At 38.8% G+C, this 22,001-nt stretch overlaps 1 protein-coding gene across 1 annotated transcript in view; it reads left to right on the top strand.

Annotated features, from left to right (window-relative positions):
- Positions 1-22,001, top strand: part of LOC136865963 (apoptosis-inducing factor 1, mitochondrial) — a 268,552-nt gene that overhangs the window by 156,759 nt on the left and 89,792 nt on the right. The window contains exon 7 of the mRNA XM_067142533.2: positions 20,898-21,086. Coding sequence (XP_066998634.2) covers positions 20,898-21,086 — 189 coding nt within the window. The remainder of the gene's footprint in view (positions 1-20,897; positions 21,087-22,001) is intronic.

Genomic DNA, 22,001 nt, shown 5'->3' with positions numbered 1-22,001 from the left:
ATGTTTACATTGCACAAAAAGAATCATCCACCACTGGTCATGTTACTATCCGAGTATAAAGAGACCGCGTGTGAGAAGTGTGTTAGACGTGGAGTGTGATGAATTTGCATGTAATTTAGGAGAGGATTGTAATGATGCAAGAGGCAAAGAATCTTCCGATCTACAGCGAATCAAGCCTATTGCAAGTTCAGATTAGGAAATATCTGTCACGTAAGAAGGCCTACTTACTAATTTTCATGGCAAATATATTTTATAGTAGTGATAATGCATTTTTATGATCTCAGATATGTTCAAGCAAGGTAGCTACATCCGTCATTGATATTTGCGTAAGTAACACGTGGAACTGGAGGAGTGATACGAAATGTTTGTTGATGCCTACGTTACTCTTTCGATGGAAAGAATTTTAGTTCATTTCATTTTTTCAAAAAGGTCCTCCCTAAAATTAGGGTGTGGGGATTATTCGGCGACGGGTATTATTTGCGTAAATACTGTGTATAAAATGCATGACAGTAGATGTACTGGAAATTATATTTAGAATGGTTACTGGAAAGTGTATCTACAATGTAAAATAAAGCTTAAAGTAAAGCATTTCATTTACATTGTGTGGATGTTCATATGATTCAAATTATTTTGAAACGAGAAATTTGAATTGATAAGAAATGAAGAGTAAAATTGAACTACGTTTAAGGAAATGTGTACTCTGCGTTATAATGAACAGAAAATAGGGAAAGGCAGATGGTCATCTTCACCCACTATGGAAGGAAGACTTGCCATTATGCCCTTATCATGTTGATCATTTAAGACCATAGGAATCCACTTCGAAGAGCTGTAAGTATATTTTTCTTGTTACAGATGCTTTTACAAAGTTTACATGGCTCTGTTGGTGTTTTCTGCTCTGATGGTGGGCGGCCTACATGCTGCCAGGGGAAGCAGGGAGCATGGGGCAGACCAATCCAGCACGACGCGATAGACCGTTAAGGGAAAGAGACAGAGGCTGCTACTACAATGTTGCCAGGAGTGCACGCACGCGTTGAAGTTGTGTTGAAATCCACATAACTATGAAATACAGAGTTTCGTATGTTATATTTCGAGTATGGCCTGTGGTTGAGTTTAATTATTTTTATTTATTTAGTTATTTTTATTATTTTATTATATCTTGATGTAGTATGATGAGACTTAATTAATAATGCATATAACAAGTGCACTGACAACAGACCGAAAAACAATTTGTTCAAAAGTACTGAGTTACACAACACATTTTCTTACTTTCTTATTTTCTTACTTTACTTTCCCGTATTCCAGCTGATGTATCCGTGTTACAGCACTCCGACACTCGTCATCGTCACCGGAAATATCGTCGTTACTTGATTCCTCACTGTGGCTGTCGCCTCGCAGATTTATTATGATATCATCCATGAATGTGTCCGATACCACGTCCCTTTTGTAATCGTCCTCTTGAAATTTTTCAGCATGTGACACACAAGCCTCCCACTCCTGTTCGGTTACTTTATCCAGCTCCTCTCCCATTAAAAATTGGACGTCAGTGAACGTTTTGTTCCTTTTCCCTACAGTAGTTTTAATGTTTCTCCAAATCAGCTCTATTGACAATGATAGGGTGGCAGGTGAACAGTGGTATGACCCCTTCTGTCAGTCAGCAAGTGTATCAATTTCATACATTTTTGCCTTTGGCTTGACTAGTTTCACAAGAGACAACAGTTCGACTCTGGTGTGATTGATGTCATGAGGAATCTTCGTAGCAGATAACCACGATATAATATCAGCTTTTTGTGTGTTCGTTGTAGGGATTCGTTCTAGCTGTACCAAATGGTAGCTGGCATTGTGTCTTTGATGTTCCTTTCGTCTAAAAACTTCAAAAACCACTCTTTAAAAACCATAGCATTCATATCAGTGTAGTAGTCTTTACGGTCGATTTCACCTTTGGCCTGAAAACCAATTTACACCCCTGTAGAAAACCAGTGTGACTGGAACCTATGTGACAAACAATAATTCGTCCACCTTTCCACACAGGAACTTTTAAACCCCCTGTACCCTCTTTATGTTGCCAGATTTTCGTTGGAGCGTAATTCTGATGAATGCCTCGTCTAAATAAAATATATGGGGTGAAGATGCACTTTTCTCAAAAACGTTACTCTGGCTGTTGCTATATCAGCTCTCTCCATTAAAAATTTTCTCCCATTGTTGCTTTTTTATACTTTGAACCCATGGACTTCAGTGTCCTCCACAATGAAGTAACTCCCCATTTAAATTTTATCTCTCTTTCTAAATCACCACGTAATTTGTTCAGTGTCGGGTATTCATTCTTTACGTAATGACTGAGGAGAGTTCTTCTTATTACATCTTTATGGAATGATTGCTTTTGTTATACAGTTCCTTTTGATTCGTTTCTGCGGTGATTGTAATGAGATGGAACCAGGTGACTGGGTACCGGTACTGTCTTTACCTTCCTTTACTATACGCTGAAAGGTTCGCATACTAACTTGACAAGCTTCCGGCACTCTTTGCTGTACTTTATACACACTCACTAAAGGGCGATTATTTTCTGCTTACTTTTGAAAATATTCATGAACATAGTTGATCACTTTTCTACCCTGACTCCTTATATCCTTCCTTTTTGCCATTGTAAGATATATAGTGCAGTTATTACATACAACAACAACAACATAGAGCAACACAAATATAAACAATAGAATAGAAACAAACTAACGTCACATCACATGCCACGAACACGCTAATCGAAGAATGCAGTAAAGGACGCAGCAAGAATAATCCTAAAACAAACCCGTCAAACAAGCTCTTTGTAATACCCATACGCACACTATGAAACTACTCGGCAACACAGCAGTTCATAGAGCGAAGTGAGTGCGGCAAACTCCCCGGGCGACTGAGTAGTTCTCAGCGCTACTGCTAGGCGATATTTTGTCTGATTGGACAGTGACGTACTGCCTGCACCCCACTTCCCCTAACAGCATATAGGCTACCCGCCATCAGAGCAGAAAAGACCTATAACAAAGTCTATTACTTCAAAAGAGGTTATTAGCAAACTCAGATGTCAACAGATCGTATTTGGGAACCCTGCCATTCTCTTTAAATTATAGTAGAAGCCATTTCTTTTTAGTCTTGACTTAGTTAATCAATAACTGTGAGGTACTCCAGTCTGTCGAAACTAATTCAGGGTACAGTAAATAAAATTAGAAAATACCTGAAAGCTCTTTTCTTTTTCAGGTATTTTCAACCTTTTTAAGGTACGTATTTCATTCTTGAAGTATTCTGGTTAGTGAGAAGTAATGACTGCATGTATCATGTACGATTTTCTTGTGTGACAATGAGCCAAGGAAGGAGATTAGTTAAATTAACGTTGCTACAAAACAAGGTAAGCTGTACTTTTCAAGTACTCTTGGTATAAATGTGTCCAGCCCTTGTCCGTTTCTTTACGTGTTTGGGTATGAAGCGAGATGGATCTTCATAGCGAGTTTTTTGTTTCCCAGATGCCTTACCTGATGTCGATCTCATCAAAGGAGTGAATGAGATGTATGATATGATATTATAATATTAGGAAGGGAGAGGGTGAAGCGGTGCTGGCACATAGCGTACTCTTGTCGAATAATACTAAGGGGGCTGTTGAAGGCTGAACGTCCGCATCCGACAGATGAATCACTAACAGATCAGATGTAAGGCTTTTCAGGCGTTTGCTCTATTAACCAGCGTTTCGTCTTAGGTCTGACACTAGACTCATCAGAGTGGGATGTGTCAGACCCTACCCACTGACGCTGGGGTATATGCAGGTGAACTTATAAGAGGCACAGTCTGACAACTGCATACGGGAGATAAATCTTCACAATGGAATTATTACCCGCCTAGCAATCTCCCGTATGCAGTTGTCAGACTGTGCCTCTTATAATGGGCTTCTGATAAGTTTACCTGCATACACCCCAGCATCAGTGGGTAGGGTCTGACACATCCCACTCTGATGAGTCTAGTGTCAGACCTAAGACGAAACGCTGGTTAATAGAGCAAACGCCTAAAAAGCCTTACATCTGATCTGTTTTTGACATGCTCTGTTGGTGAAAAATATCTGATTCCCTCCATGGGAACTTAGAATTTTCCATTCAGATGAATCACTATCAACATTCTCATATGCTCTTGCTCCATATGAACACCGCAGAGAGATTGGGAACCAAATCCAGGGTTTAGGAATGCAACTAGTGATTAGAAATTGTTTACCACCACTCCTCCTACCCTGCTGACCAATATTCTGATGCTGATAACTTTTTTGACCAATGGGCATAGTGTCAGACCATATAGATATGACACATTAACGATCATGGCCACCATGCAGACTATAAATACTCTTGTATAAGTAAGATCTTCATTACATTGTTGAATGCATTTCAAAAGTATACAGTTTATTGTTAAAACATTATTTCTAAACGTACGGCTGGCTAGGTGAAACTCGGCAGAAAATATTGCAGCAGTGAATGTAGAATTTGAGAACATTGATGGTGAGCATGTGGACCCTTCATCAGACACTGAACAGTCTTGTTCAAGAGGTTCTCATAATGAAGGAAGGATGATGTGAACAATACGAACGTGAGGAAAATTCATCGAAACTACAGAAAGGAAAGAGATTGTAGCAACACAAACTTTCAAAATTTTTATATGGCTGGTATGAGAGAGGCTCAGCATATAAATACAAAGGAGCTCTGGTTTGATGATCAGGGGTGGTTGTTATTGACCTAAAATATTGATGAAAATGATCAGTGAAATGTCTTTAAATTTGTGGAAAAATTCTATATAATAAGTAGGTATGTAAAAAAGATACTGTAAAATGTGGTTTCACAAGTAATATATATTCCTGTCCTATTCACTGCACAGCTCTTCTTTGAAGAGAAATAAATACTCTTAATTTACTTTGATGTGTATATGATATGGGTCGCCGGCCCTGTGGTGTAGGGGTAGCATGCCTGCCTCTTACCCAGAGGCCCCGGGTTCGATTCCCAGCCAGGTCGGGGATTTTTACTTGGACCTGAGGGCTGGTTCGAGGTCCATTTAGCCTACGTGATTGGAATTGAGGAACTATCTGATGGTGAAATAGCGGCCCCGGTCTAGAAAACCAAGAATAACAGCCGAGAGGATTCGTTGTGCTGACCACGCGACACCTCGTAATTTGCAGGCCTTTAGGCTGAGCAGCGGTCGCTTGGTAGGCCAAGGCCCTTCAAGGACTGTAATGCCATGGGGTTTGTTTGTTTGTTTGTTTGTTTGTGTGTTTGTTTGTGTATATGATATGGACACATTGATTTGCTGAATGTTTTTTTTTTTTTTTTTTTTTTTTTTGTTATTGTCTTTACGTCGCACCAACACAGATAGGTTTTATGGTGACGATGGGAAAGGAAAAGGCTAGGACTGGGAAGGAAGCGGCCGTGGCCTTAATTAAGGTACAGTCCCAGCATTTGCCTTGTGTGAAAATGGGAAACCAAGGAAAACCATCTTCAGGGCTGCCGACAGTGGGGTTCGAACCCTCTATCTCCCGAATACTGGATACTGGCCGCACTTAAGCGACTGCAGCTATCGAGCTCGGTTATTTGCTGAATGTAGTGCTAGCACTTTGCATCCAAAGAACCTGGGAACACTTATTCCTTGCACTCATTACAGTTTTTAGATGCTTTTCTCGTTTAATGTGGTGCTGTACAACTAACTTCCTTTCCGCACTCATTTTAACAATGCAAATTTACAAAATAGAACACGGCCATCTGTTGTAAACACGTCTTTTCCAAATTCATTCACCAGCTGATTTAAAAATACACTTCGTGATGGTTTCATTTTTTGGCATTTTTCTTGCACGGAACTACAGTGCCCACTAGGGAGGATAATTCTGTGCTGAAATGAAAAGTTAATGTCATTTCGAATCCCTTCTCCTTTCCATTTGTTCTTGGTCTTGAGGTACGCCGGGATGAATGACTGCTGTAGGGGTGTGGGCGAATTCTGGTGAATTCCTTGTGCTCGAGACACATTTCGAAATACGTTCTCCTAATTATCAGAACTCTGTATTGTGTTCCTGCACATATCTCAGAAACACAAGTCTTACAGGTATAAATCCTTTCTTTAGTCACCAGTAACTGCTGGTCAGTTTGCTTCACAATTGAAGGTATCTAGCAAATTTAACCATGTGTAAGAAAAATTAATATTTTTTTAGTCTTATGAATTTTTATGTCTGACAATAAAGAATACATGCATATTTTAAAAAAAAATTGAAATTATATAAAAACTTGACCTAAAACCTTCTTGAAAGATTAAGTAATGAGTGACCATCTCTTATCGGTGGGGGGGAAGCAAAAGATGGAAGATAAAAACGGGTTATTATCTTCTGTTAAATGGCACAATGAATGAACATACTACTGAGCAACGTTCTAATGCAAAGGCAAATAAAAGATGACATTTCAACAACATCCATCCCCTATTGATGATAGGATATCTGAGTGTTTTTGAGCTGTAGTGTTGATGAGATTCACTCTACTACTTTGTGCTGTGTGATTTGACAACATAAAGAACAGGAACTGACAGCTGTTAGGAAACTATTTGAGATTTTCATTTCATGCTGTAAGTCTAATTATTAGATTGAGGAATATTCAACATTAGTTGTGATGTTGCAAGCTTCTCAGGGCTGCTGTACATTTAGAGTACGGTAAATATTGTCAGCACAAACCTGTCAGGTATGGCATACATACAAAGTTATGCCTTGAAAGATGCTTGTACACATTCTACACTTCCAATTTGGAGATCTATGCAGCAAAACAATCAGACGGCCTGTACAAAGCTGAATGTTAGTTGCAAGTGTTGTAAAGCTTATGGTTAACACCCATACATACAGAACAAAATGTCACTACTTACTTCTGTTACTTCTGTGGCAATAGCTAAAAGATTTTGACTTGAGCAAGTTGGCTGTGGGGTTACGGGTGTGCAGCTCTGAGTTTGCATTAGGGAGGCAGTGGGTTTGTACCCTGCTGTTGGCAGTCCTGAAGATGGTTTTCTGTGGTTTGCCATTTTCACACCAGGCAAATGCTGGAGCTAAACTAAACCTTAATTAAGGCCATGGCCGCTTCCTTCCCACTTGTAACCATTTCCTATCCCATCGTCACCATAAGACCCGTCTGTGTCGGTGCAACATAAAGCCAATTGTGAAAAGAAATAAAATATTTTTTTGTAGTAAAGAACCTTCCTTGTTGGCATGTTATGTAAAAATAAGTGAGAGATTCTCCCAATTATTTATAATTTCCAAAATTAGGCCTACTTGCAGCAGCATGGTTGGTTTTTGAAAACAGGTGTACTTGTTTCATTTATACACAAGAGAAACAAAAATATGTTGATGTTGTCTATCGTATATTGAGATGACTAGACAGAGAGACAGGAGTACTGGTGAAGCCAGAAATTGTGACTTCTTATTACCTGAAGAAATTGGGAGCAGATACACTGAAAGGTCATTTATTTATTTGTAGAATTAGAAGCAGATGGCCTCTAACAATATTATTTTCCTTTCTAAACATTCCAGGTATAAATAGCCAGCTGATCTGCAGAGAGAACACAAATGAGATGATGGCAAAGTGCTTATATCTGAAGACTATAGCTCTTGCTTTGATTAAAACATTTTCAGTAATTTGATCTAGTGTTTATAACTTGGCATTGAACTTACTCAGAAAGACGGTGAAAATAGCAGAAATTCATTGTCAGAAATAAGATGTGATCAGGTGACTAGGGACCTGTGTATTGTCTCTCGGAAGAAACATCTATTTTTAAAAAAGCTTGTATTTTGAAGAAATTTTATATTTTTTAGTTGTGTGCTAAATGATTCAAATACCATATCCTTTATTTTATAACATGTAATTTGGTTTTTACTTTGAGATGATTCATTCTTTCGTTGCTAAACCTGTATTATACATTTCTGAATGCTGTTCCTCGTCCAGCAAAATTTGAAAGGGTGCTCACAAGAACGGGCTAACCAACATTTTGTCAGAACAGAGATAAATCAACTTTTGCAAATGTCAAAAAAACAAAAATTATACCATAAAAATAATAATATTTGTTTCTTATTTTATCTTGATGTAGTACCTTTAAATTATCAATACCATATATTGGAACTGTATTAAAAATGAAAAGTGCTTGGAAAATAGGAATATAAAAAATGGAAGAAAATTGACTTCTGCATTGACCTAGCTATAGTTTACCTTAGATTCGTAACCAAACTTTATTTTATGGTCATACAATACAAAAGAGGTGTTTTATACAGTAAACTAGACCTAAAGATGCCGGCCCCCGTGGTGTAGGGGTAGCGCGCCTGCCTCTCGCCCAGAGGCCCCGGGTTCGATTTCCGGCCAGGTCAGGGCTGATTTGAGGCCCACTCAGCCTACGTGATTAGAATTGAGAAGCTATCTGAAGGTGAGATGGTGGCCCCGGTCTCGTAAACCCAGAACAACGACCGAGAGGATGCGTTGTGCTGACCACATGACCCCTCGTAATCTGCAGGCCTTCGGGATGAGTAGCGGTCGCTGGGCAGGCCAGAGACCTTCCAAGGGCATAAGTTTTTTAGACATAAAGATGCTTCAGACTTATTTTGAAATACGACATAACTCATGGGACAATCATCAGTCTTATGGGTCATATTCTAATGCATTGGAAAATGATTCCTCAGTCACCTCTTGGCCATTGCCAGCTGTAAGTTCTCTAATACTGGTGATATATTGCAGGGACATATTCAAGTAGCTCAAGCAAGTCCTTAAGCTTTGTTGGCTTTATTGGCCTTGTAACACTGTACTTTGGTGACAGCTGAACACTAGCAAGTGATGGCCGACCACCATTACTGTTCCTTTTGTGAAGGTCAACACAGTCATATTCCTCAACAATACCATATAAATATTTTTAAAATACTTAAATGGTACATCTTTCTTAAATAATATGTCTGAAACTTTACTAAATAGTACTCTTTGCTTATTTACAGATACCATTCTCTTGGTTAATTTTTCTAGCAAAGGTTGAGTGCTCACAAACTTATCACTTGTCATTTTTACTACTTGAAATGGCTTTCTTACTCTCGCTTTTTTTACTAAATCCTTCCATTCATCTGGCACAAAAACACAAGAATACGTACAGCCTCTAGTCTACTTGGGGATAAGGTTTGCTAACCTACATATACAGCAACGCCATCTTTACGGCCTCCTCCGTAAACGTTTGTTAGCCCAGTTTTACAATAACAAAATTGGCCTAAATAAAATGGCATAAAATTCAAAGCGTTGTATCTCATCACACAGGATTGCCTCATGTTAGCCCAACTCGCAGAAGATACTTTGAACCTTCCGCAATTGATAGCAGCACATAACTCCTTTTTTTCTCCAAATTTGTTGGTTAGTCCGATTTTGTGAGCACCCATTCATTTACATTGTGGTGCAGTGCCTACTTTGCCAAACCTTTGTCATATGTTATCATAGGTTATAAACTTCATGGTTCTGATCCGTATTGAATTGTAAGTACAATATAATTATTAAATTAATGTAGTAATGGTCCACCTTTCAGTACTATAATATGTAATATTCTAAATTACATTAATTAATTAGGGACTAGTTTCGGTCGGGGCTGGCCATCTTCAGCCGTAATGTAAAACATCTAATAACTAAACAAATGTACATGCACACAATTGACATAAAACAAATGAAACAAATATATACAAATTGACATTAAAAAATTGGGATGAAATTATGATTAACTTTGAAAATAAACTAGGTTCTAACTTCCTGAGTATGCTCATCATTGAGAATATTTCAAGTATTAAATTATATACACAGAACATCTAATCATTAATAATTCAATAGTAAACAGGAACTGGTAAAAGTTGATCCCGTAGTTCATCATCAAATCTATTTGAGTGGTATTGGTCATCTGCGCAAGCCATTGGACACCGCTGTAAATAACCATTAGCTGACGGAGAACTGTTAGATGTTGTTTCATCATCAATCAAGGTAATAAAATGAGATGCTCTTGTGGTGCTTGTTAAATCATGCTGAAATGTTGTTGGACATTGTCAGGATGGCACATGAAGATGTGGTTAACACAGATACATTGTGTCTGGTATAAAATTTGCAATTCATTGAGGTGCCCATGAAGGTAACCTGAATAAATTAGATAAAATTAAATTAATGAATTGAATGGAAGAATGTGTTCTTAGCCAAGAGTTGCACGTCTTTATCCGGAACCCGTCTTCTCCCGCGCAAGCGATAGATGTGTTTATCTGGAATTTAGAATTACGCGCTTTTGCGAAGGTATGTTTCCTCTTAGGGTTGAAATATTAGCCGATAAATGCCAGGAACATATAGGCAGGGTCTTTACTTAGGCTAAACACGCGGATTTGGAATTAAAAAGAAGAAGGTGTTTGTTTCGAAGTGCGGTTTCCATGCTGGTGTACTTCATATAAGTTTGTTGACACTGTGAATGTTCGTGCTTTGCCTTTTCTAGACATTGTCACAAAAATATATCCAAACGAGAGTGAAAGAGATTCACAATTATTAAATAGTGATGATAAATACCCGGAAATGAGTGATAATGACTGGGGAAGCAAGTGAGTGCGAAAATAATCCAAGCAACTGAGCAGACACAGACGATGAAAAAATGGTTCTGTGGCCTGTGTTGTCTGTAAGGCCCACAAAGTAAGAAAAGAGACTATTATTGTAAGATTTGCACAGCAAAGCCATTCTTGCACCGTGATAAATGCTTTGAAATGTATAACACAAGTGAAAGTTTCTAAACTGTCAGGGAAGACTCAACATCATGCACATAAAATTGTATCATAAATACTGGTTAGATTGTTACTGTACATGTTTATTAGTGAATTTGCCAGTTCAATATTTATAGCAGTAGTCATAGTGAATTATGAAGTACGGTAGAAAGTGAATTATACCTCAGTTGTTTAGTGATCTTACAACTACTTTGTTGTGCCTTGTGCCATTTTTGCACTAAAACCAGCAGTTAAGGATTTATTTTTTGAAGAATGTATGGATACCTACAAGCTGACCTTCTGAAATCATGTATGAATAGCTTAATAAACCTTAGAGTACTTCCATATTCGCATTTTCATGTGTGTTAAGATAAAAATATTTTTACAAAAAATAGTTACGCTCACAAGCAAAAACTTATCCGCTTGTCAAGGGTTAGGTTATTTTCACACTCACTTGCAACAATTTCACTTTCCTCTCTTTACCACTCATTATCACTCATTTCTGGGAATTCATCATCACTATTTAGTAATTGTGACCCTATTTCACTCTTGTTATGAATATCGTTGAGAAAAGGCAAAACACGAACTTTCACAATGTCAATAAATTTATGTGAAGTATACCGCCATGCAAACCACGCTTCAGAACAAACGCCTTCTGTTTTAAAATTCCAAATCCCTGTGTTTAGCCTAAATAAAGGCCCTGTCTATATGCTCGTGGCATCTATCGGCTAATATTTTAACCCTAAGAAGAAACATATAGTCGCAAAAACGCGTAACTCAAAATTCCAGTTAAACACATCTATTGCTCGCGCGGGAGTAGACGGGTTCTGGATACATATAATGCTTGGCTAAGGGTAATTATTTTATTTTGTAAGTCATTTTCAGATTCCTCCATTGAATAAATAGTTTTACAAATAAATACTGTTACTTTATTTTAATTTTTGTTTCCATTTAATTTGTTCAGAAAGGATGATTACCTAGTTGTACTTCCTCTTAAAACAAAAGTCACCACCACAAAGCTGGAAGCAGTGGGAATCCTAAATACATCACAATGTGCAAAATTAGTGACATACTACAGGATAGTGAAGCTCCTGTTTGGAGAAGACGACCCACAGTTTAACTCCAGTGACTTGATGTCTCAGTATGATGTCTTGCGACGTTGAAAGGAGCTCTCCCATTACAAAAGAGTCCGGCTCCATGGCTAAATGGTTAGCATGCTGGCCTTTAGTCCAGAGGGTCCTGGTTTCGATTCTCGGCCGGGTCAGGGATTTTAACCTTAATTGGTTAATTTCAGTGGTTCAAGGGCTGGGTGTGTGTGTCATATTCAGCATTAGAAATCATCTTAGGTAGGGCCTTCATCTTCACAGACATGCAGGTCGCGTACTAGGCCGTCTACGAGAAAAAGACCTGCACCAGGCCTCTCCGAAGGCCGTACGCCATTATTATTAATACAAAAGAATGTTGGGTGACAGTCGAAGATGATTGCAGTTTGAATACTTGAAAGAGCATGTGGTTAAATTGTTGCTGAAACTCTTCGTTGTGTTGGTGCGACGTTAAACCACTAGAGAAGAAAATAAACGTGCATTATATTGTGAAATGCTGGTATGAATGGGGAATGAGAGGTATGCATTGTATTTTCTTTCTAATTCAATTAAATATTTCGTGCCCATGGCAACTATCGGTGCATTTTTAATTCTGACAACTAATGTGATTTTCATTGGTTTGCAGGAGCAGCGTTGTGGTCTCTGTCACCACTATGTAAAACTGTTAAAATATCTTTGGTACTGACCACAGTTTAATGATTGATAATTAATTTATGATGAGGATAAAGTTCGTTAGAAGATCAAAAGGTGATTGAGAACCATAATTGAACCACAGTTGGAGAAGGAGCAATATGGATTGAGAAGTAACAGATCAACAATGGATCTAATTTTTAGCACCCACATGCTGATGGAAAAGTATTGGAAGAAAGGCAAGAATCTGGTCATAGTATTCCTGGATATAGAAAAAGAGATAAGATCTGGGAGTGCCCGAGGAAAAGAAATGTTCCTGAAGGACTGGTAAGGAAAATTCAGATGTTGTACAAAGACTGTACTAGCTGTGTACAAATTGGGGAAGGTTGATCATCATGGTTTGAGACCATGAGTAGAGTTCAGCAAGGAATTGCACTGTCCCCACTGTTACGGACAATATTATGAAGAACGTCAAGGAAAAGTTAGGTGAACTGAATGCAGTGGCCTTTGCTGATGATATGATTTGGGGTGGAACAGAAGAGGAAGTACAGACCAGACTCAACGTATGGAAATTCCAGTTTCAGGAATATTACCTCAAGACAGTGGTGATGGCAGTCAACAGAGAAGGGTGTCCAGCAAGTGTAAAACTAGGAGACCACCAGCTAGAGTGTGAGGATAGTTTTCCTTACATTGGAAGTGTAATCTCCAGTGATAATTTGGTCAGAAAGAAAATTACAAACAGGGTGCAAAAGGGATCCGAATTCTACCAAGAAGTAAGAACACTTTTGTGGGATGACACGATTCCAAAACTGGCCAAACTGATGATCTTTAACAGCTATTTTATACCAATATTAACCTATGGTATTGAAGTGTACACCCTCACAACAAGAGATTCATCAAGACCGCAAGCATCAGAGATGAAATTTCATAGATCCACCATCCAGAAGACCAAGATGGACAAGTTAAGAAATGAGGAGATGAGGAAAGAAGACGGGATAGACATCCCTATTAGTCAGAATTGGCACATCCAGACTACGGTGGTATGGGCATGTGATGAGGATGGAGCCTACTAGAACAGACAGAATAAATTTGGAAAAAACAGGTGGAGGGGAAAAGACCGGCAGGAAGACCTAAAACCCGATGGATGTACACGTCAAGGTTGATCTAGTTGCCAGAGGATGGGCAGTGGATGATGTTCTCCATGTCAAGTTGTATATGGACAGGAAGAAGTGGAAGAGACTCATTAACAGTACCCGGGAAACTGGAACTGTACAATGATGATGATGATGATGATGATGATAAAGTTTACTGGAATTAAGCTATAAGAACTAGTAAGGAAATTAACTGAAGTAGTGCAGTAAGATTGTATAATGAATTGTATCCTGAACCCTTTCAGACCAGTTGCTTAAAGGTGGTATACTTGAATACCAGCTTCATTTAAAAAAAAATAGCAATATTTCAATAAAATCATAACTTTCTTATCTTGAAGCCATGCTCCAAAATTTTTACTTATTGAAAAAAGAGTTGCTTTACGTGTTTACAAAGTCACAATCTGTTACATTAGAAGCCCGCCTGGTGACCATGATCATAAAGGTGTTGAGTCTATATGGTCTGACAACATAGTTGGCCTTGGCCCAAAAAACGAATTTCACCATCAGTGTTGACCACCAGAGTAGGAGAGGTGGTGGTATGCAATTTCTAATCACTAAATTGCATACCAAAAGCCTGGATTCGATTCCAAACTTCTCCGCAGCGTTCACATGGAGGGAGGTCACATGATGCTGTTGTTAGTGATTTATCCGTCGGATGTGGATATTAAGCCTTAAACAGATCCTTACTGGGCGAGTTGGCCATGCGGTTAGGAACGCGCAGCTGTGAACTTGCATCCAGGAGATAGTGGGTTCGAATCACACTGTCGGCAGCCCTGAAGATGGTTTTCCGTGGTTTCCCATTTTCACACCAGGCAAATGCTGTGCCTGTACCTTAATTAAGGCTACGGCTGCTTCCTTCCAATTCCTAGGCCTTTCCTATCCCATCGTCGCCATAAGACGTATCTGTGTCGGTGCGACGTAAAGTCACTAGAACAAAAAAGCACATCCCTTGGTGCTGTTCAACAGTAGCAGCACGGGGTTTTACCCTCTCTCTTCCTACTATCATGTATCACATCATTCATTTTATCTCATTAACTCCACTGGGGAGGTTGACATCTGGGAAGGGCATCTGGCCATAAAAACTCGCTCCGAAGATTCATCTCATTTCATACCTGACCCTGTACAGAAATGGGACAAGGGTTGGACATACATACAATTTATGTTACATTAACACTACAGAATATAAAAAGTATTTGTTTTAAGATTATCAAAAAATAAAATTGAGTTAGAGAAACATAAATTAAAATTACACACTAGTGAATATTCTTGGCTGCAGCTACATGCTGTTGGTTTAGTATTTGGAAAATTGCAATATATTAGGCACTATAGTTTCTAATTTTAAAAAGATTGTATTTCACAAAACAAATTTACAAATTTCATGCCGGTTGATGTTTAGCACTTATGTTACTCTACACAGGTACAATATAGACTTTCACTCATGCGGGTGGGGGCCGGTAGAATACATCCACGGTGTTCCCCGTCCGTTGTACGAGGTGACTAAAAGGGACACCAGCGGCTCTTAACTTTGGAGCGTGGGTCCTTAGCTGAGTCCTGGCATTGCTTCCACTTACTTGTGCCAGGCTCCTGACTTTCATCTATCCTATCTGACCTCCCTTGGTCGACTCTTGTTCTTTTCCAACTCCAATGGTATTAGCTGTTGAGGTCTAGGATGTCTTTCATTCTCGCGCCCTTTGCGACCCTTATCTTTCTTCAGCTGATAACTTAATTTTTCGAAGTGTCAGACCCTTTCCAATTTTTCCCTCTGATTTTAATAGAGGAAAGATATTCCATAGGGGCTGAAAAGAAATTTGGTGTAGGGCAAGAGAAATATTTTCAAGAGGTTCTAGTTGCTGGGTACCAGGAGAGGGGAAAAAAAGTCTCTTTTGTCTACATCCTGCCCAGCACAAACTAAAACAACAGTCAAGAGGCCTAGAAAACAAGAAGTTGAAGTAACGAAGGAAGCCACAGTCCTCAAATACAATAATTCAATGGCGGTAGTGAATGCATCTCACATGAGATACACATACGAGGGTCTTGGCTTGGCAGCCATTGAGAATGGAGCTCCCATTGGATGTTACCGCCAAGTGCGAAGTGTGCGCAGTTATTCAGTTTTTTAACGCAAAAGGTACTGAACCAATTGAAATCCATCACCAGTTGACGGAAGTGTATGGTGAGTCGTGCATGGATGTCAAAAATGTTCATAAGTGGTGTAGAGAGTTTGCAGCTGGTTGAACTGAAATTTACGACGAGCAAAGGAGCGGGAGACCGTCAATTTCCATCAAGACAGTCATGAAGGTTGAGCAAATACTGCGTGAAGATCGGCGGATCACCCTGGATGAACTCTGCACTTTAGTTCCTGAGGTTTCCCAAAGTGCCGCTCACAGAATTTTAACGGAAAAATTGAAATACTGGAAGGTGTGCGCAAGATGGGTGCCACACATGCTGACTGAAGACCACATGCGGCAACGAGTTGATTCTTCCCGCGCATTTCTTCAACGCTTTGCAGCCGAACAGAACTACGTTTTGGACTCAATTGTCACAGGAGACGAATCCTGGGCATTCCACTTTACAACTGAGACCAAGCAACAATCACGCCAGTGCTGGCATCCCTCTTTGCCAAAGCCGCAAAAATTCAAGCAAACACAGTCTGCCGGTAAAGTCATGACGACTGTGTTTAGGGATCGAAAAGGGTATTGTTGGTCGACTTCATGCCCGCTGAGACCACAATTAACACTGACAGGTACTGTGAGACCCTGAAAAAACTCAGATGAGCAATTCAGTGCCGGAGAAGAGGAATGTTGAGAAAGGACGTAAACATTCTCCATGACAACGCTTGCCTGCAAGTTGCCTGGCAAACCGTTGCTCTCCTGCAACACTTTCAATGGAACATCATCACACATCCATCCTATAGTCCCAACTTGGTGCCCAGTTACTATCATTTGTTCCTAAGTTGAAAGAACATTTGGCTGGAAAACGCTTTAGCACCGATGAGGTGAAAGATGAGGTTCACAACTTCCTGAACAGCATGGCGATGAGCTGGTATGACATGGGCATACAAAAACTGTCACACCGTCTACAAAAATGCATCGACCAAAATGGTGATTATGTAGAAAAATAGCTAAATGTTCAAGCTGTAAAATGATGTAAACGATTGTAGAAATAAACAGGTCTATGTATTTATAAAACAATAGGAGACTTTATTTTTGGGATTACCTTCGTACTTCGAAGAGTGCTGAATGCCTAAATATTTGTATCTGTGCTCTAATGGTGCTGAATGCTTACTTTATTTATAAAGAAAATAATTTGAGTAAACTTAGGACACAGCTCAAGTTCACTTTCTCCATAACAGAATCAATAGCATACGAATGGATCCGGGAGAAAAACCCTACTAAACAAAACCTTACCCAAGCTTCACCCACCAAGGAAAGGGAAAGTTTTAGTGAAGATTATTAGAAGAAAAAAAAAGATGTGATGAACGCAGCAGAAAAGATGGAAGCCCTGTAAAAAGATCATGAACTACTTGTTCTAAGAGTCTCCATGGAAGTGGTGATTAGTGTTTTAAGAGGAAATACAAATTGCCCTCCATTTGTCGCGATGCGTCCTATTGTTCATTACATGTTTTTCCCACAAATATAGATATTTTTTGCATTGGACAAGATGGAACTTTTGTTTCACGAATGAAAGTGAAAGCGGACGCTAGTTACTACTTCTCCAATTTTGAACAGCCTTCCTTTTATAGTCAATATATAAGTTTGTCTTTTTAACGTTCTCTGGTTTAGCTATCACCTTGTATCAAATATTCCTCATCGGAATAGTTTGCTTCAGGATCACGTGACACTTCATTTCAGGCAGAAGTGAGAAAAGACAAGATGTCCACGTAAATGTTATCATTTTCGAGACTGCTTTGTATGTAAAAAGTTAAAACCAAGCTTTCAAACAGATGCAAACCAACAAATAAACAGACCTTTGAACATACCGGTCAATAGCGTCCAGCACATCATGTTCTTGAATGTTAAAAGGCGTGATATCACATGTTCCTCTTTCTTTCCCAGTGCAAAAATAACTGTGGCAATGTTGATTGCCATCATACAACCACTTGTCCCATACAAGGACTATAAGCGGATCTTAGTATGGCTCAAATCATCTGTTGGACGGTCCAAGTTGTAGGGTATGGATTAACGGCCTGTCGGCAATTGAACCCAGCATGTGGCGCAGTCCTGCATAGTCGAGCATGCTAATTCTAATGTACGAATTTTAACGTTTTCTATTGGTCGCACAAGTTAATATCCAAAATAAATATTTTAGCTGTTATGTTATTCCTGGCTCATTTTCTGTGTGTGCAAAATTTACATAAGATTGGCGATTCCCTGGTTAATTGGTTAATAACGGGTGATTAGGTTAAGAGTTCCTAACTTGTAGAGTTTTCATCAAATTCCAATGATTTTTAAAAACTGCAAGAGAGACATTAATAGAAAACATTATTTAAACCTCTTAGTGCCACACCTATTTACAGTGCCACCCTCTTTATGACCAAATTACAAGGCTGAACAAGCTTAACCATAATTCTCCAAATTCTAAATCCAGATAGTTGATTATTGTCCCAAATTGCTCAGAAAGTTTACTGTATTGATAGCAAATAATATCAACTAAGGTCACATTTGGAGAAGAAAAAAAAATTTCCAGGGAAATTAGCATGGAGCAAAAGTTACCTGAAATACTTAGGTACTCACCTATGAATAGTGTGTCAGGATGTCTTATGGTGTATACTTCCTCGTAGTTAATTGTAAAATAAAAAAAATAAAAAAAAATTATAATAAAATATAAAAAACGGAATATTCTGCCAGTACTTATTGAATTTTTTAATACCATCTACAAGAAAATCATGTACGTATTTACACTTTTTCAGTCACTACCACTTTTAACACTTGTGGACCCCCAAGCATAATGGGTGGAGCCCCCGTTTGCACTTTACGCACCGTAAATGGGATCTCTTTAGTGGTCTACCATATTTCTTGTTACACACGGCACATCGTTTTAGGTTACATCCCGGAAGTTTTTCCAGTAGCGCTCCGGGTGGACTTGAATCTGTCAGATGTTGTGCTGAAGATAAGGGATTCTTTTCTGACATCCACTCATTTTCGAGTTCAAGAATAATGGAAGATGTAAATTTTAACCTCGTCATTTTCTTGGTAGAGACGTTTTCCTTACAGATAATATATGCATTCAACAGCATTCTCGCGAAAATTGAAAAGACAACCTTCTTCCAAAACTTGGGTGTCCGTAAGTGTATAGCATCATGTCCGAACCATCGACACCCCCCATAAATTCGTTGCACTGTTGTATAATTGTTGGTTTCATTACCTTCTTAGGAGATCTGTTTTTTCATGGTTTATTGGTAGTTTTGCTTTCGGCAATGGAATGCGTAGACAAGAGCAAAATCAAGTGTTTTTTAGATTTTTTTCCTGGTAGACAGCTAGCAGGACATCGTCCTTTCTAAAGCACCGAGCCTCACCAATACCAAATTTACATTTCGGTTCTGAAGGGATATCCTTCCTGTTTTGCCAGAAGATACTGCAACAAAGAGGAATGATATTTTGTTCCAACGAGTGACTCATCTATGCTAATGTTTGACGGGGAATGTAGTGGTGTCCGAACAATTTGTTGGTGTGGTCCACAGAAGGACTGAAGAGAGCACATGGGTCATATTTCTCATGGCCTGGTGGAAACAACGAATCATTATTCACACGGTGGAGAATTTCAGTATTAGCTGGAATCTGTTTCTTGAGAACCTCTTTGAAAACCATGGTATGACTTGAGAATCAGTGTTCCAGTATGAAGATGTCAATCTGCGTGCAATTCCCATCTCTAACAATACAGCGATAAAACCTTGCATTTCCTTTAGAGTAACAGGTCGCCACTGCTTTACGTGGGAATTCAGCTTCAATTGTGCTGACCTCAAGAATTGATTAGCATATCTATTAGTTTCTGTCACCATTAGCTTCCACAGAGCCTTATTAAGAAGAGAGAAAAATACGAAATAGGTTTCGCATGCAAGGTGGGACATGCTTTGGACCTGGATTTTCCAAGTAGGTAGGTGCAGGGTGATAGTGTGTCACTTCCTACGAAAACTTTGCAAAACACAGATCTTTGGGGACCATTATTACTATCACCATCATCATCGTTATCCCCATTCTTAAGACCGTCATTTGCTCTGTCATTAAGTTTGGAATCCTCCAAACTCTCGGATATATTTGCAGCACTCACGTGGTTCCCACCATAACCTCACTACTGTCACTCTCCAAGTTATCATTCTCAGAATCACTCCCATTAAATTAGTTCAGATACTCCACTAACTCATCATCGTTCGCGAACACATCACCGTCAGCATCATACCTTGCTGCCATTTTCACTAGCTACTCAGCGACACTTCATAAAACATACACCAAGTTCAAGCACTGATGAAACCCAAACAAGTATACGTAGTGACAATCTGCATGCAATAATGAAAAGTCTGTGCCTTTATTATCCTACAACCAGTTTTTCCACCTATCATCGAAACAGTTCTCAGTAATTAGTGTTTATTAAGGTACTAGTGAGAAGAACGCAGTCGTACTCCCGGCAATATTTGTCGGGAATCAGCACTCTAAGGGTTGTACAAAATTTCAGTGAGACTGTAGTTAAAAAGGGATGGTTCTCCCTTAATTTAGGTTAGGTTTATTAACTACTTTCAGCTAAAATTAATTTCAGCATTGTACAATGGAACAGTGAATGTTCATGACCGATCATACTGAAGACCTGTGCTAGATTGAACTGATGCCGCACAGACGTTTCACACTGTCACTACTCAAGCTACTTAATTATACAATGCTTCACTCTCATGGCATTTAAGTGAACTGGAGTCAAAATATACAAATGAGGTACTAGTTTAGATGGTTTTTCCATTATTTTGTCTTTATTTTGCAGTAATAAGCCCATGCCATGCTTTCTACACGACTTCAAGATTGGTACTTATACAAGTTGCACCTACATAAATTCAAATACCAATCCTACGAAAAATTTTGTTGATATCGTTATTACTAATAAGTAGTCCTTTTTATAGTACAGTGTAAATGGTACCTTACCTCAAATTGTAGCCTTAAAGGATAATTTTAAGCAATTTGTTTTGTCACCCCTCATTGTTTGTTATTGTTGTTATCATTGTAGAAAGTAGTAGAGTTCATTCTAGATGTATTGTTTCAGGGTCATCTCCTAAAAATTTGCCAGTGTTTGAAGAAGCACCTGATAGAGTTCAAGAGAAGATTACTTTATATCGTGATGTATTTGACTTCGAAGAAGTGGATGATATCATTAAGGAAGGAGTAAAGAATATTGCCATTGTAGGTGGTGGTTTCCTTGGCAGTGAATTAGCCTGTGCCTTGGCTCGTAGAGGTGAGTATTATGTATTCCAATTTCATTCCTGTGAGCAGTTGTTCATAATGAAATGTGACGCAGTATGAGGGAAGAAACAGTTGTATCAAACATACACTGTAGTTTAATGAGCGGAGGTTTTCACTAAACGAAGTGGTTGCCTTTTTAACTGGGATTAGAATGCAGTAGTAGTATTAAGAGGGACAATGATTAAAACAACCATCTTAGACCTAGTTTGGCACATTCACCTCTCCTCACGCCTCCCCTCTTGACCACTCTACTTTATGTACAAGGAATCTATGGTTGATAGTATTGTAAACAGCCATTTAATCTATAAAAACTGTGTCAGTTTGCAAGACGTTTCTGAAGTCTGTTCTCAGTATATTGATTTGGTTAATGCATGATCAACGGAGTAGATGAGGCTATATATTATTGTTATGGGAACCCCGAGGCCTTAGTTAAATTTAATATTACTCATAACACACGTACAAGGTTTTGGCATAATTTTTATGGTCTGACCCTTCTTTTGTCAACTCTAATGGTGGTACAGTATTAGATTTGCAAGCTCTAGGGGTTAATCATTTAAACTTTGGCACCTTAAAACAGCAATTATATTTTCATTTTTATTGGTTTTAATTGTCTTCAGGGGTGAAATATGATTATCAGGCTGTTTCTTTTTATTTTATGGGCCTTACCCAACTCATTTATTCAGGAGTTTTAACTCTACATTCTCCCCATTACTCATGGGGTTGTTGACCTTTATATTTGTTTCTTAAACTAAATTGTTAGTCATTAGAGTGACTTGCTTAGACATGGCTGAAAAAATGTATACAGTGAAATCTTGATACAGTGATACTGCATGGACAGGAAAAAAAAGGGGGAAAAGAAGAAAGTAAGAAAAAAAACATTGTTGTAATGGGAGATTTAGAATTACGG

The sequence above is a fragment of the Anabrus simplex genome, chromosome 3 (genome assembly GCF_040414725.1).
Source record: "Anabrus simplex isolate iqAnaSimp1 chromosome 3, ASM4041472v1, whole genome shotgun sequence".
In the NCBI taxonomy this organism is placed as follows: domain Eukaryota; kingdom Metazoa; phylum Arthropoda; class Insecta; order Orthoptera; family Tettigoniidae; genus Anabrus; species Anabrus simplex.
This window is presented reverse-complemented; position numbering and strand designations above follow the sequence as displayed.